Genomic DNA, 15,730 nt, shown 5'->3' with positions numbered 1-15,730 from the left:
ATTCAAAAGATGTCCTATAGTAAATAGAAAAAATTTAACAGGAATATATTTTAAGGCTTCTAATCTAACTCAAGCCAAATACCTCTGAGTATTCACTAATATGAACAAATCCACGTTTTGAAGATGACAGAGGACTCAAATAAAGGTACTTACTTGAACACCTCTACTGATCTACTCACAAAAGAGACGAAATGCTAACAAAGCAAAATAATCAGAATAGCTTTGTATAAGCTATTCTGGATTTTAAAACGAATCATCATACGACTCACACAAATTAAAAAATAAATTACTAATAAATTAATAAATGACAATTCTCAATTTAAATATCTAAGACCTAACAAATATTTTCACTTAAATCAGACCTTAAAGAGGTTAAGTTTTACCAAAACAACTCCTCATCCTATACCAAAACTGAAGTGCTAAAATCCAAACCGTGTAAACATTTCTAAGTGAATATGCTACTATTTTGCTTCGACCATCAGGGAACTTATTCTAATAACCTGTTTAATCTCTGCTTAATGAATGGAATCATAAAGATGCCACACAGCTTAATGTACTGAGTTATGTAATCACTGTGTTGGGGCACCTGGTGGCTCATTCGGTTAAGCGTCCAATTCTTGATTTTGGCTCAGGTCGTGATCTGAGGGTCGTGGGACTGAGCCGCACACGTTAAGATTCCCCACCCCCTCTGCTAGCACTCTCTCTCTCTCTCTAAAATTAAAGAGTCACATGCTCCACTGACTGAGCCAGCCAGGCACCCCTAGGTGTATACTGTAATCAGATTACCTTTCTTATCTTTAATGTGCTGTCACACAGAAAAGATATAGACAGATGCTTTACTGTTAAGCACCAAACCAGCTACCGGCTGCACTACCTTCCCTTTGTCTCAGTCATTGGTATTTCTGTATTCAAAAATACCATTCTTGTCATGAGTGGCTTATAAAATTTCAAGTCAATTCATAATCAAATTTGCTCATCTAAAAATTCTCTTTAATAGAGACTTTTCTCTTTATGTTATAATGGAGATCCCATCTTTGTCTTTAATGTATAAAATGCTGCACCAAAGTAACCAAGTCTCTCTAGCCCTGACTCTTGTGCAAAATGCTACTGAAATCTTTCCAGTCAGCTTTTCAACAAATCCGCTCCACTTTCCTGATATGTCTTCTTGCACTTGTAGCAAGTTATTCTCTTTCTAGTTTCCTATTTGTTTTCTGAAAGCACCTACAAAAGTGATAATATATTCCTTGAAGACAGTCTTAAAATAATTCATATGCTAAATAGATCAAGCGTGAGACAGGAATACACGCACTTATCCAATCCCTGAGTTCCATCAGCAGTTCTCCTCTTGGCACTCGGAGATCCTTCCATTATGGCTTGCTAGAACTTTTACTATTTTACCAAAGTTGTAACAAAAATCATAAAGATCGGGGCGCCTGGGTGGCGCAGTCGGTTAAGCGTCCGACTTCAGCCAGGTCACGATCTCGCGGTCCGTGAGTTCGAGCCCCGCGTCAGGCTCTGGGCTGATGGCTCGGAGCCTGGAGCCTGTTTCCGATTCTGTGTCTCCCTCTCTCTGACCCTCCCCCGTTCATGCTCTGTCTCTCTCTGTCCCAAAAATAAATAAAAAACGTTGAAAAAAAAAAATTAAAAAAAAAAAAATCATAAAGATCAAGGCTGTATCACAGAATGGGGTGCCTGGTTGGCTCAGCTGGTAAAACATGCGACACTTGATCTTGGGGTCGCGGGTTCCGAGTTTCACATTGGGTATAGAGAGTACTTAAAAATAAAATTTTTAGGGGCGCCTGGGTGGCTCAGGCAGTTAGCATCTGACTCTTGATTTCAACTCTGGTCATGATCTTCCAATTTGTGCGATTGAGTCCCGCATCAATCCCTCTTGGGATCCTATTTCTCCCTCCTTCTCTGTCCCTCCCCTACTCTCTCTCTCAAAAATAAATAAACTTTAAAAACAAACAAAAAGAATATATCACGAATATATCTCAGAAGAATTCTGCAACACAGAACTTGGTAGAAAACGTGCCAAGCACCAATTATTCCCAATGACCTTACTTTCAAGTCGTCAGCGGGACACAGTAGACTGAACCTCAATAAACATAGATCACATTCTGCCAAATGTTAATCTTTAAAGAGAAACAAGTGAGAGCCCAGGATTTCCTTAGGTTATGCTAAATTGTTGAGAACTTCCTATGTGTAAAGAACTATGCTGGGGCGCCTGGCTGGCTCAGACAGAAAACATGCGACTCTTGATCTCAGCGTCGTGAGTTTAAGTCCCACACTGCGGGTATAGGTTACTTAAATATTAAAAAAACAAAAAACAAAACAAACTATGCTAAACAGTACAGCAGAGTAATATATGTATAATATGACCAAGAAGATATTATATCACACTCTCAAGGTTTTAACAGCTTTTTCAGGACTCTTATTTCCTCCTGAAAGTATCTTTATTTGGTTTCTCTCATGTTGTCCTCTCTTGGTTCTCCTACTGGCTTTGTCTTTCTTTGGCTTTTCTTCCTATTCTCTCAACAGAGCTATTTCCCAAGAATATGCTCTCGGCTACTTTCTTTTCTCTCTCCGTGTAATCTCTTGACTCTTCCTTCACAATCAGAAGCTTGAGAAACCACTCTGCAAGCGATTCCCAAATCTTAAAATTTGGTAACTTTCCAACTGCCAACTATACTTCTCCATTCACATGCTAACACCTCAAAGCAACATGTTCAAAATTAAATTAATCTTCCTTCTCAAATCTGTTCTGTCTTCATATTCTCTGTAATGACAACACCATCTTACTTCCCACAAATTCAAAACCTTAGAAGGGCGCCTGGGTGATTCAGTCAGTTAAGCATCCAACTCCGACTTAGGTCATGATCTCACCACGGTTTCATGGGTTCAAGCCTCACATCGGGCTCTCCACTCTCAGCACAGAGCCCACTTTGGATCCTGTCTCCCTCTCTCTCTGCCCCTTCCCCGCCTGCACGCAGGAGCGCATGTGCGTGCTCTCTCGAAAATAAACATTAAAAAAATTTTTTTTAAATAAAGAGTTTCTGAAGTATATATATATAAATATAAAGCTTAGAGTTATCTCGGCTTCTTCCACCTCCCTTATTCTCCATATCTGACCTATTTGTCAATTTGCTGACCACTGTTGTCTTCCTACCTTTAAACTACATGATTTTAATTGAAGTTCGTTGCTACCCTCCCCCACCTACTCCACAATTCAAACTTTAGTCTTCCACACAGATGGCCAACAGACACGTGAAAAGATGTTCAACATCACTCAACATCAGGGCAATGCAAATGAAAACCACAAAGAGATATCACCTCACACCTGTCAGAATGGCTCCAATCAACACACAAGAAACAATTGTTGGTGAGGATGGGGAGAAAAAGGAACCCTCATGCACAGTTGGTAGGAAGTGAACTGCTGTAGCCACTGTGGAAAACCATACGGTGGTACCTCAAAAAGGTAAAAATAGGGACGCCTGGGTGACTCAGTCGGTTGATGTCCGACTTCGGCTCAGGTCATGATCTCCCGGTTGGTGGGTTCGAGCCCCACTTCGGGCTCTGTGCTGACAGCACCGGAGCCTGGAGCCTGCTTCAAATTCTGTGCCTTCCTCTGTCTCTGTCCCTCCCCTGCTCACACTTTGTCTCTCTCTCTCAAAAATAAACATTACCAAAAAAATGTGGTTGGGGGAGGGGCAGGAGGAGGGGAGTGGTCTCTAGTCCTATGATTAGGTCTCAGCCTTTAAAAAAAAAAAAAAAAGGTAAAAATAGAACGATCCTACAATCTAGTAATTGCACTACTGGGTATTTACCCAAAAATTACAAAAGCACTGGTTCAAAGAGATACATGCACCCCTATGTTTATAGCAGCATTATTTATAGTAGCCAAATTATGGAAGCAGCCCAAGTGTCCACTGACTGATGGATAAAGATGTGTGTGTGTGTGTGTGTGTGTGTGTGTGTGTGTGTGTGTATACACACACAATGAACTATTACTCTGCTATAAAAAATGAAAGCTTCCCATTTGCAACCACATGCATGGAGCTAGAAAGTATAATACTAAGTGAGATAAGTCAGGCAGAGAAAGACAAATACCATATGATTTCACTCATACATGTAATTTAAGAAACATATGAGTAAAGGAAATAAGATAGGAAACCAAGAAACAGACTCTTAACTACAGGGAACTCTGATGGTTAGCAGAGGGGAGGAGGGTGGGAGACGGGTGAAACAGATGGTAGGGATTAAGGAGGGCACTTATGATGAGCACGGGGTGATGAATGCAAGTGTAGAATCACTAAACTGTACATCTTAAAACGAATATTACAGGTTTTTTTAAATTTATTTTGAGAGAGACCGAGAGAAAACAAGCGGGGGAGGGGAAGAGAGAGGGAGAATCCGAAGCAGATTCAGCATGGACATAGGGCTCGAACCCATGAAACCGCAAGATCATGACCTGAGCCGAAATCAAAAGTCGGACGCTTAACCAACTGAGCCACCCAGGCACCCCATTATTACACTGTACGTTAACCAACTGGAATTAAAATTAAATACAATAACAAAAACAGACTTCAGTCTTCAGTCTCCTCCTGTGAAGGCGAATCATGCCACATATACAACTCCCTTTTTAAGGAGGGGAAAAAACAATTTCCACACTGCCAGGGGGACAAAACCCAAACTCAATTTTGATTTGAAGACTTTCCGCTGACTTGAATCTAAGCTACCTAATTTCTTACTTCTTCACAAGTATGTTCTAGCCAAACTGAATACATCATCTTTTCTCATACATACTACCCTTGTTCACTTTCCCACCTATAAGCCTCTGCTTATCAGTTTCCCTAGTCTGAAATAAGACGCAGCTTAAATGTCATTTCCTAAGAAGCCAGCTAGAAGTAATAAACCACTCAAATACCCACAGCATGTTCACCGCAGCTCTCATGTCATCTGAACCCCTCTTGTACTATAGTTATCTACGTACACGAGAGCTAAATCCATTTCTAACGGGTATTTACATCCCTTTGGGCAGCTGCCACAATTTCTAACCTTCGTTATACCTTCAGAAAACACTGCCTACTAGTGCTAGGCTCTAGGGATGGATGCAGCTATGAACAAAACAAAATCTGGCTTTTTGGCATTCCTGTTCCCATGGGAGAGCATCAGGTGGTGGGAAAAAAGTGCTCTGAAGAAAAACAATGCAGCCTATGAGAAGAGAGTCACGGAGAGCTGCTGTTTTAGAGAGGGTCGTCTTAGGAACCTCTCTTTTCAGAGTTGATTTCTAAGCCAAGTCTGAAGCAGGGGCAAGAAGGGAGTCTGGGATGACTGAGCTGTGTTGGCATCTTTCCAAAGAATGTTCCAGAGAGATCTATCAAGGGTCCAGCACGATGCTGGATCAGAGATAAAATATACACACCAAAATCATAATGAGCAGAAAGCTATTTTAATTTGTGAATCCACCAAAAAAAAAAAAAAGAGAGAGAAAGAAAAGAAAAGGGAAAGTTATTGACCACAAGGATGTAATGGCACCAGGCACCTAAGAGCAGCTCAAAGTGCTGACTGAAATAGTTACTGAAAATCAATTTGAGACACTTTCCTACTCAAGGATGCATCCCCAAAAAGCCAACTTACATTTCTGAAAACCACCAGAGTTGTGCACCATAAGCATCATACTTCTTAAAAGGAAATTAAATATCTATAAAAGCCCATGGGTCACAGCATTTTGTAACTGATCTGAGTTGAAATTCTGTTCAATAACATTTTAAGGCCGCTGGCTTATGGTTGAGTGCTGTGTATAAGGCTGAGTTTAATCAGCAGAATCCGTCTAAACATGTAATCTTAGAACAACGAGGCGTGATGGATATTTAGCTTATTACGAGGTAAGCAATACTTTTCAAAATTCTGTCAGCGGTTACTTCAATTCATACAATATGTTCTAACAATTCTCCAAAGAGCCACAAAGGAACACAACTGTTCTATTTTTTTTATAAATACCCTGAAGACAAAACTTTTCTTAAGTTCCAGCAGTAGCAAGTAATACAGGTTTTACTTTAACTCATGAGGTATTTGAAGAAGGAAGTCATTTTTTTTTTAATGTTTATTTTTGAGAGCAAGACAGGGAGCAAGTGGGGGAGGGGCAGAGAGAGAGAGAGAGAGAGAAAGGGAGAGAGAGAGAGAGAGAGAGAGAGAGAGAGACAGAGAATCCCAAGCAGGATCCAGGCTCCAAGTTGTCAGCACAGAGCCCGAAGCGGGACTCAAACTCACAAACCATGAGATCATGACCCAAGCCGAAGTTGGATGCTCAACCAACTGAGCCACCCAGATGCTCCCATTTTTATTACCTTTGACACCAAACATCTACACCTAAGTAACCGCAAATGCTACCCTCTAGCTTCCCTCCTCCTCTTCTCTTAGCTCACAACTTCCCCATAATAATCGAATGCTGACTCAGTATACAGTGTCAATTGTTTTCAAAGTTCAGACCAGTGTCAGCTCTTTCCCCCTAACTCAGGTCCTACTCTACAAGCCAACATACCTTTGTACCTGAGGCCTAAAATAATGGTTCCATTTTCTGTGTATAGTTTCAGTTAATAAGGGACTAAGATTTCTATGTCACCAATACATAGCTATATTAAAGATTAAAGAAGCAATATAGCTCCTGCTTTAGCTTCTAAAGTAGAAAGATAAATACAACTTGATACGAATTGCAATCACCATTTCTATAAATCAAACAGAACAGTGTTGAAAAGTAGCCTTTATATGAACACGAGATAAACAGAAAACTCTTCAAACGATTCCAACCAATGAACTTACCACACAAAATACTGAAAAACAAGCCATCTTTAGAACTCATGGCCACAAAGTACTTTGCAGAGAAAGAGGAAATGAAAAAAAGAACATAGTATGGGGAGATAAATTAACTCTTTATGTTAAAATTCATGAACATTTAAGAGGAATACTGAGAATGGCACCACTCTTGCTTTAATGAGAATGCTGCATCCCTTCCAAGTACAGCAACAATTTATTGCATGAAGAAAAGGACTCTTCAGAAATAAGTATTAAGAGATTGAGATCTTTTAGAAAACAATGATGACTTACAATACAGTTAGTCCAATGTATTCATAAAGACATTCTCACTTACGGTTACTTTTCTGAAACTCCATTTTGGGGGCGCCTGGGTGGCCCAGTTGGTTAGGTGTCTACTTCAGCTCAGGTCATGATCTCACAGTTGGTGATTTCAAAAACCATGGAGGGCTCTGGACTGCCAGTGTGGAGCCTGCTTGGGATCCTTGCTCCCTTCTATCTGCCCCTCCCCTACTTGTGCTTTCTCTCTCAAAATAAATACATGAACTTAAAGCACAGTCCTTAAAAAAAAACAAAAAACTCCATTTTGATAGTAATAAATTCTGTAACTCACAAGCATGGTCTGTCTATTCTTTCTACAAAGGAGTATGTGAAAATATATGTGAGAATAGTTAAAAAGACTAGAGATCTAAAATGTATTTCCTGGAGGGGATGCGTGGGTGGATCAGTTGGTTAAGTGACCGACTTTGGCTCAGGTTGGGATCTCGCGGATCGTGAGTTCAAGCCCCATGCTGGGTTTTCTGCTGTCAACACAGAGCCTATTCATCTAATGTGGTAAGTTAAATATTGTTACCTATTTGGGGGTGCCTGGGTGGCACAGTTGGTTAAGTGTCCGACTCTTGATCTCAGCTCAGGTTCATGATCTCATAGTTCATGAGTTCAAGCCCTGCCATCGGGCTCTGTGAGGTTGTTGCAGAGCCTGCTTGGGATTCTGTCTCTCCTTTTCTTTCTGTCCCTTCCCTGCCTGTGCTCTCTCTCTCAAAATAAACTTAAAAAAAATTTTTTTTAAATATTTTTATACATTCTAACATTAGAGACTTGCTAAATGCCAGAATCTGTGAATTATTTTACTCAATTTTCTTTCTGAAGAAATAACACAGGGGTGCCTGGGTGGCTCAGTCTGTTGAGCATCAGACTTCAGCTCAGGTCATGATCTCACAGTCCCTAAGTTCAAGCCCTGCATCAGGCTCTCTGCTGTCAGCACGGAGCCTACTTAGGATCCTCTATCCCCATCGCTCTATCCCCCTTGGTTGCTCTTGCTCTCAAAAATAAATATTAGGGGCGCCTGGGTGGCTCAATCGGTTAAGCGTCTGACTTCGGCTCAGGTCATGATCTCACGGTTCATGGGTTCGAGCCCCACATCGGGCTCTGTGCTGACAGCTCGGAGCCTGGAGCCTGTTTCGGATTCTGTGTCTCCCTCTCTCTCTGCCCCTCCCCTGTTCATGCTCTGTCTCTGTCTCAAAAACAAATAAACGTTAAAAAAATAAATAAATAAACATTAAAAAAAAATTTTAAAAAAATAATAAAATAAATAAATATTAAATGTTAAATAAGTGTTAAAAACATTTTAAAAAGGTAACACAGAAACATCAAAAATCATCTCAGCCATTTCAAAATACTGTCTCATGTGAAAATGGTTCAAAGACTCAGAAAGAAGTTTCTTTGATTTTTAAAGCAAAGGAAGCAAGACTTTCCTTTTATAATTTAGTTACTTGTAGAATCTAGGGGACAGGTAGAGGATTGGTGTAAAGTTCTTTCAATGTTTCTGTATGAATGAAAATTTTCATAGTAAAACACTGGGGGGAAACCCCAATAATTTAGGCTGAAATGTATTTTAGTATTTGTGGACCCAATGAACCTGTATTTCCCAGTGGGTAAATTTCAAAGTGATTAACACTTTTAATACAATGATTCATAAATAGCTACACAACATTATACAGTATCATTTTGAAGTTGTAAAACATTCTCCCAAATGAGGTCAATATAACCCATTTTTTGACATTTAGCCATGGTGTGGACTAAGGACTCCACAGAGATGATGACAAATTAATTATACTGTTGAATGGTGAAATGATCAGTGTTTGTAAGTACTTCATGTACTGGTACCATTTCAGTGATAACTATGCTGCTTTCCTAGTCACTGGACTCCAAAAACCTTACATGCAAACACTAATGTCATCCAAAGAATGCTGACTGAGAACATAGTGACATGACATTTATAACTCAATAGCAGCATCCTCTGCTCAGAGTAATCAGCTTTAAAAATAGATACAACGGAACTTCTTTCAACAAGCTTCACAGGAAGTCAATAAAGTACTGTTTAGCTCTTATCTGCTTAAACTGCTTTAAAAGGGGGGGGGGGGGTGCAAAACCAAAAGCATCACCTACAAAAGGAGTTCTAAACCAGTATCTCTGAAAATATCAATGACCTTTTTTTTTTTTAATAATACTAAACACACATTAAACGTATCTGCATATTGGTGGTCCTGCCTTTGAGGTCCCCAGTTACATGTAACAGACTACCATCACACAACATTAATCATCCAGAGCATGTTGAACTACCGGTTTCATAGAATTCAAAGCTAAAGGGACACTAATGTAATTCACCAAGTGACTGGGAGGGCAGCAGCCCATGTGAGAATCTCTAATACTCCCCTCACACTTCTAACAAATTAATCTTAAAACTCAGACTCAATCTCTTTACTCCCTCCTACACAAAGATTTTCAAAGACTTCCCAATAACCACCAAAAAAGTTCAAACTCCTCAGCTTGTAAATTAAAGCACTTACAAGATGGTCCCAATTCATCCTTCTAAACATATACTACAATATTTTCCCAAACATTCTATACTTTCTGGGGCCCCACACCTTTCTTGATGGTGTTACATCAATACATGCCTCCCTCTAGTTCTAATAGTTCACATTAAGAGCTTATTATGTGTCAGATGCTTTGCTAAACTACATGCATACCTCCTGTGATTCTCACAATGCTTTGAGATAGGAATCATTAATCCTACCTTACAAATGAAGAACAAAGACAAGGATATTAAATGACTCACCCAAGGTCACAGAGCTAGTAACCGGCAGAGCAGGTCGTGAGCCCAAGCTGGTGGGAATGATATATATTTCCTTTCTAATGCCTGTGGTTACTAAAATCCTGCCCAAAGTTCATTCTAAATGCTGTCTCTTTGGTGTATGTATTGGGTGGGGTGGGCACGGGATATTTAACAGCTTTCATTTAATGTCTTAACTCTCCAACCCCAGACCCCAAAGCATCTTAATTCTTGGCACAGGCTTCACGGGGCGCCTGGGTGGCTCAGTCTGTTAAGACTCCAACTTTGGCTCAGATCATGATCTCTCAGTTCCTGAGTCTGAGCCCCACATCGGGCTCCGCACTGGCAGTGTGGAACCTGCTTGAGATTCTCACTCTCTCCTTCTCTCTCTGACTCTTCTCTGTTCTCTCTCTCAAAATAAATAAAACCTAAAAAAATAAAATAAAAAATAAAATACTTAGCACAGGTTCCATCATGTTCTGCTTTGTTTCAGCTGTCTCAGTCCCCAACAGAATAACAACTCCTTAGGGACAGGAGCAGGTAAAGTGTCTTACACACTATCTCCTGCAGTAGTGAGCACACTGCCTTGCACTTAACAGGCATTCAATAAATTTGTAGAATGGAATTAGAAAATATAACTTTACCTTTTAAATAAACTTTTTATTTTGGAATCTTAGATTTACAGAAAAGTTGCAAAGATAGTACAGAATGTTCCCATATACCCCTCATTCAGTTTCACTTTCTCCTAATGTTACCACCTCATGTTACTATGGTACATCCATCAAAAGTAACAAACCTTCATCAGTATGGTCCTATTAAGTAAACCCCAGACATTATTCAGGTCTCACCTGTTTCTTCCATTAATGTCCTTATCTGTTTCAGGATCTAATCTAGGATACATAACATTTATCATCATATATCCGCACTCTCCTCTGGTGTGGGATAGTTTCTTAGTCTTTGTTTTTCGTGACCTTAAGAGTTTCGAGGGTTACTGGCCAGGTATTCTGTAGCACATGCCCTCAAGGTGTTTAGCTGATTTTATTCTCATATTTTTGACCGTGCTTGAGTTTACAGAAAGAATGTCATAGAAGTGAGGTGCCCTTCTCATCACAACAGGGGATATGTGAAGTCCACATGACATCAGTAGTGATGCTAAGCTTGACCATTTGGTTAATGCCGGGAGTGTCTGCTTCTCCACTGTATAGTTATCAGTGGAAAAGATTTACTTTTTCACAGATCTATTCTTTCTTTCCTAACTCATCTGAAACAGTGATCACTTATACTAGAGACAATATTTTAAAATAATTATTTCTGGGGTGCCTGGGAGGCTCAGTCGGTTAAACATCTGACTCTTGGTTTTCGCTCAGGTCATCTCACAGTTCGTGGGATTGAGCCCCATGTTGGGCTCTGTGCTGACAGCATGGAGCCTGCTTGAGATATTCTCTCATTCATTCATTCTCATTCTCTCTCTCTCTCTCTTTCTCTCTCTCCAAAGCATAAGAGACTCTTAAAAACTGAGAACAAACTGAGGGCTGATGGTGGTGGGGGGGGGGAGGGGAGGGTGGGTGATGGATATTGAGGAGGACACCTTTTGGGATGGGCACTGGGTGTTATATGGAAAGCAATTTGACAATAAATTTCATATATTTAAAAAAAAAAAAGAGAGATTCTCTCTCTCAAAAAAATGAATAAACAAATAAACAAATTTCCTAAAGAGTTTAAAAATAAAATCTGACTTCTCTATATTTCAAAATAACCTTTGAATTTATTCAACCAAGTTCTGAAAGGTAACTATATAAGTTATTATATACACTGAAGCATTTGTCTGCAGCTAAAAGCATATTAACCCTGAGAACTGATTACTACTTCTCTATACCAATTCTTTAAAGAATACACAAACACGTAAGTAACATAATGCAGAAATCTCCAAAACTTCTCATATCCTCCCACTAACAAATGACAAAACCACCAGGCAATTTTCAGAAAGCTCATTCTGTAAACTTAAAAAATAAATTAAAAATATAAGGATATATGGGGCACCTGGGTGGCTCAGTCTGTTAAGCATCTGACTTCAGCTCAGGTCATGATCTCACAGTGAATTCGAGCCCCACGTTGGGCTCTGTGCTGACAGCTCAGAGCCTACAGCCTGCTTTGGAGTCTGTGTCTCATTCTCTCTCTGCCCCTCCCCGATTTGTGCTCTGTCTCTCAAAAATAAATAAATGTAAAAAAAAATTTTTTTTTAATATATGGATACATTATAGACAGACAGAACAAATTATACTGAGGAGATAGCTCTAAAAGAATCTAATCAAATATGCAGAGAGTCTATCTGATTAGCATTAATTATTTACCTCCTGAATATATTAGACATTAGACATTTAAATACATGGTTTTTCCCAACAAATACAGAGTAGCTACTAAACTTTGCTATCCTCAAAACCTGGGAAAGAACATGGAATTTTCTATAACTATCTGAATCTAATGCTTCTAAGGGATCAAAACTAGAGAAATCTTCATCATTGCCATTCTCTTCAATGTATTTTCCATGAAATATAATCCTCAAGCTCACAATTCTGTATCTCTGTACAACTCTGGTATTAGTATTTTAGCTATTAGTATTATGAATTAGTGTTTAGTATACAGTTTATATATGTAAAGGTGTATATATAGTATATATGTAGTATATAGTATTAGCAGTATTTTATCAAACTTAACATACTTAAGAAACCATCAACAAAGACAACTCCTACGACATAGGAAAGAACGTCTTCCTCGACGCTACTGTCTAGTTAGCAAAGCAGACTTGCACACTTAGGAAGACTCTATAAGTACTAAAGTCAAGTAAAAACCAAGTGCCATAAGAACATGGGTGGGAGAACCACAAATTAAAACTAGTAAAATTTAGGAGACCTCTTGGGCTTTACAGAATCCATAAAACTTCCAACGATGGGAAAGAAAGGGATTCCAGGACGAGGGAGTGAACCAAGACTCCACAGAGGAGCTCGGAGACTGGTAAACCCGACCGGGATGGCTGGAGTGTATCACCACCATGGGAGCCTGCGATAAAACTGAAAACGCGGGCAAAACTCAAAATGGAGATTTAGCAAGCTGGGTGGGAGACAGGACAAATGCAGTGGGAAGTCATTAAAGGTCTGCAATCAAGAGTCATATTTAATGTGTTTTAAGGCCATAAATAACAGCAGCATTGAAGAGTGAATTAGAGGAGAAATGACAAAAGCAGGAACATCAGTTAGGATATACTGCAGTAGAAAGGTAATGGGAGCCTGAACATGGGCAGTAAAATAAGACGGATTTAGGGTGCCTGGCTGGCTCAGTAGGTAGAGGTTGCAACTCTTGATCTTGGGGTCATGAATTCAAGCCCTGTGTTGGGTGTGGAGATTACTTAAAAAAAAAAAAAAAAAATACACACACACACACACACACACACACGTGTATGTATGTATTTTTGAAAGACCAATTTGAGAGATACCGCAGAAGTAAAATCAAGAAGAGATGACTGAATAGAAGAGATGGTGAACAGGAAACTCTGAGCCTGAGCAACTGGGATAGGGTTATTCCCATTTTTATAGTAATAAATATACAATATATTAATATTTTATAGTAATAAAAGCTAACACTTTTATTAAAGGCTTTCTATGTGTCAGGCACTTTATGTTATCTTACTATTTAGTTAATTCTCATTTACAATCCTGCCAGATAGATTGAACCATTATCCCCATTTTACAGATGAAAAACCCAAGGCTGAAAGAAAAAGCCTATAACCAATCCTAGCAGTTTGGGCCTATCACCACTATGTGATACCAATGCTAGGAACAAAGCAGCAGCTGCTGGTCTGCTTAGTGAAAAGGGCACATTCTGTGTTCTGACACGTTGAGTGTGAGGTGTCCAAAGATATTAACACGGCAACATCTAGCCAGCCGCCTGAGAAAGAGGCAGGGAAGCAGATGTGCACAGGATTGTTGACACGACTGGGAATGGAACGGCCTGTCTGTTCCTTCCCTCACACAGGACAATCCAACTGAAATGATGGCGTTTTGAAAAAACGTGGAGCGTCTGTCTCCCTTTGGGAGGAGTGTGGGGGAAGGTGGGATGAAGTCGGAACATGAGTGGCAGACTTCTTTTACAAAAAGCAGAACAAATCCATGTGGAAGGTTGTCTTGAAACAATGGGCAACCGGTGTCCCAAGTGAGCCACCTTTCTAAGAAAATCATGATTTTCTACTTGTTCTTACATAAGGCAGAAATTAATGCCATCTCTTTGGACCCAGTCTTTGTTTCTCAGTATCTTTTACAGACTTGATGAAAATGCATTTAGCATCCCAGCGCATCTCCCTACATTCTAAAATTTTAGGGGTTCTACCACCCATTCATATTTCCCAACAGGAAAATCATATGGAACCTGTATATTAGAGCCACCATGCAAAAGTAAACCATACTTACTGTGTTCGTTAAATTTGGTAAAGTAAGACACATATGATAAAACATCAACATTGTCAAAGTGCAGAGGTTATGTTCACAAATGAAGAAAAATAAAGAAAAAAAATCACAAATGTGTCTTGAGTAGAATGTAAGATATTTGAAAGCTGAAATCTTAAACCTATCATGATGAATTGGTAAAATAAAATCTTCAGAATGCACCAGCTTTTAAAATCTAACACAATTAGACACAAATAAAAATATAGAAGGTATTTTAATAACAGAATACAATGAAATCTATTCCAATAACCTTTACTAATTTACTCATTCCATAAACAGTGAATGCCTACTATATGGCAAGCACTGTTCTTAAACGTGTTAAGTTTGGGGGAAATGGACTTTCATTTCAAACCTTGAGTAAACCACAACCCCTAAACAGAGTAGGCATCAAAAACCCCCTCCCCAGCCCTCACACACAGACATAGTTATGCACGCATGTATGCACAAGCATGCACATTAGACCATAACAGTACTACAGAAGAATTTTTACTGAATATTCCCCACAAAAACTAATGATTTTTGCAAACGGTCACAAATACAGAAAGAAAATAACTCATTTTGATTACTTTCATAGTCAAAAGACCATGAGAAAAAAATTCTATGCTAGTTTCTCTTACTGACATAGATGAAAAAATTGTAAACGATTGTTGAACAGAATCCAATGAAGCATTTATACATCATTACAAATTAGGGTTGATCCAAGCAATGCAAGGATAGTTTAGCATCACAAATCTATTACCACAATTCACTGTTAACAACTGCATACAGAAATAACAAAAACAAAAAAGGTTCCCTTTACAGAGCCATCTTTTTTTTGAGAGGGAGAGAGTGTGCGCATAAGCGTGGGGGGGGGGGGGGGAACAGAGACAGAGAGGGAGGGAGAGAATCTTAAGCAGGCTCCTCACCCAGCATGGAACCTGACGCAGGGCTCAATCTCATGACCCCAAGATCGAGATCATGACCTGAACGGAAATCCAGACCCACATGCCCAACCACCTGAGCCACTCAGGTGCCCCTATAGAGTCATCTTTATCTCCATCACAGTCCACTTACCACTTTAGTCCCAGCCACCATCATCTCACATAGATAACTGACTCTGGCTCCTGACTGACCATCCTATGCTCTCTGGCAATGAGCTTAGCAATGAGCTAACAAAGACCAAGGGCTCCTCCTTCCCTGACAGGAAGAGTTTCTCCTAAACATCTTCCCAAGGGCTCCCACAGTCTCTACGTACCAGGCAGCTGGTTCTCAGCAGTTCCTGGAAACAGGCGGTTCCCCAAATTCCACTTTTTACCTTACTCATCACACT

The 15,730-nt window shown here is 39.6% G+C and overlaps 1 protein-coding gene across 5 annotated transcripts in view; it reads right to left on the bottom strand.

The window, feature by feature from the left end:
* Positions 1-15,730, bottom strand: part of CBL (Cbl proto-oncogene) — an 82,075-nt gene that overhangs the window by 35,031 nt on the left and 31,314 nt on the right. The window contains exon 1 of one of the 5 annotated variants that reach the window (XM_058687022.1): positions 10,774-11,354. The exons of the other annotated variants lie outside the window; for them this stretch is intronic. Coding sequence (XP_058543005.1) covers positions 10,774-10,841 — 68 coding nt within the window. The 5' untranslated portion in view covers positions 10,842-11,354. Of the gene's footprint in view, positions 1-10,773; positions 11,355-15,730 lie in introns of those variants that run through there. 5 annotated transcript variants of the gene reach the window in all.

This window comes from Neofelis nebulosa, chromosome 10, assembly GCF_028018385.1.
Source record: "Neofelis nebulosa isolate mNeoNeb1 chromosome 10, mNeoNeb1.pri, whole genome shotgun sequence".
Taxonomy (NCBI): domain Eukaryota; kingdom Metazoa; phylum Chordata; class Mammalia; order Carnivora; family Felidae; genus Neofelis; species Neofelis nebulosa.
The sequence above is the reverse complement of the archived record's forward strand: the minus strand, read 5'-3'. Positions and strand labels throughout refer to the sequence as shown.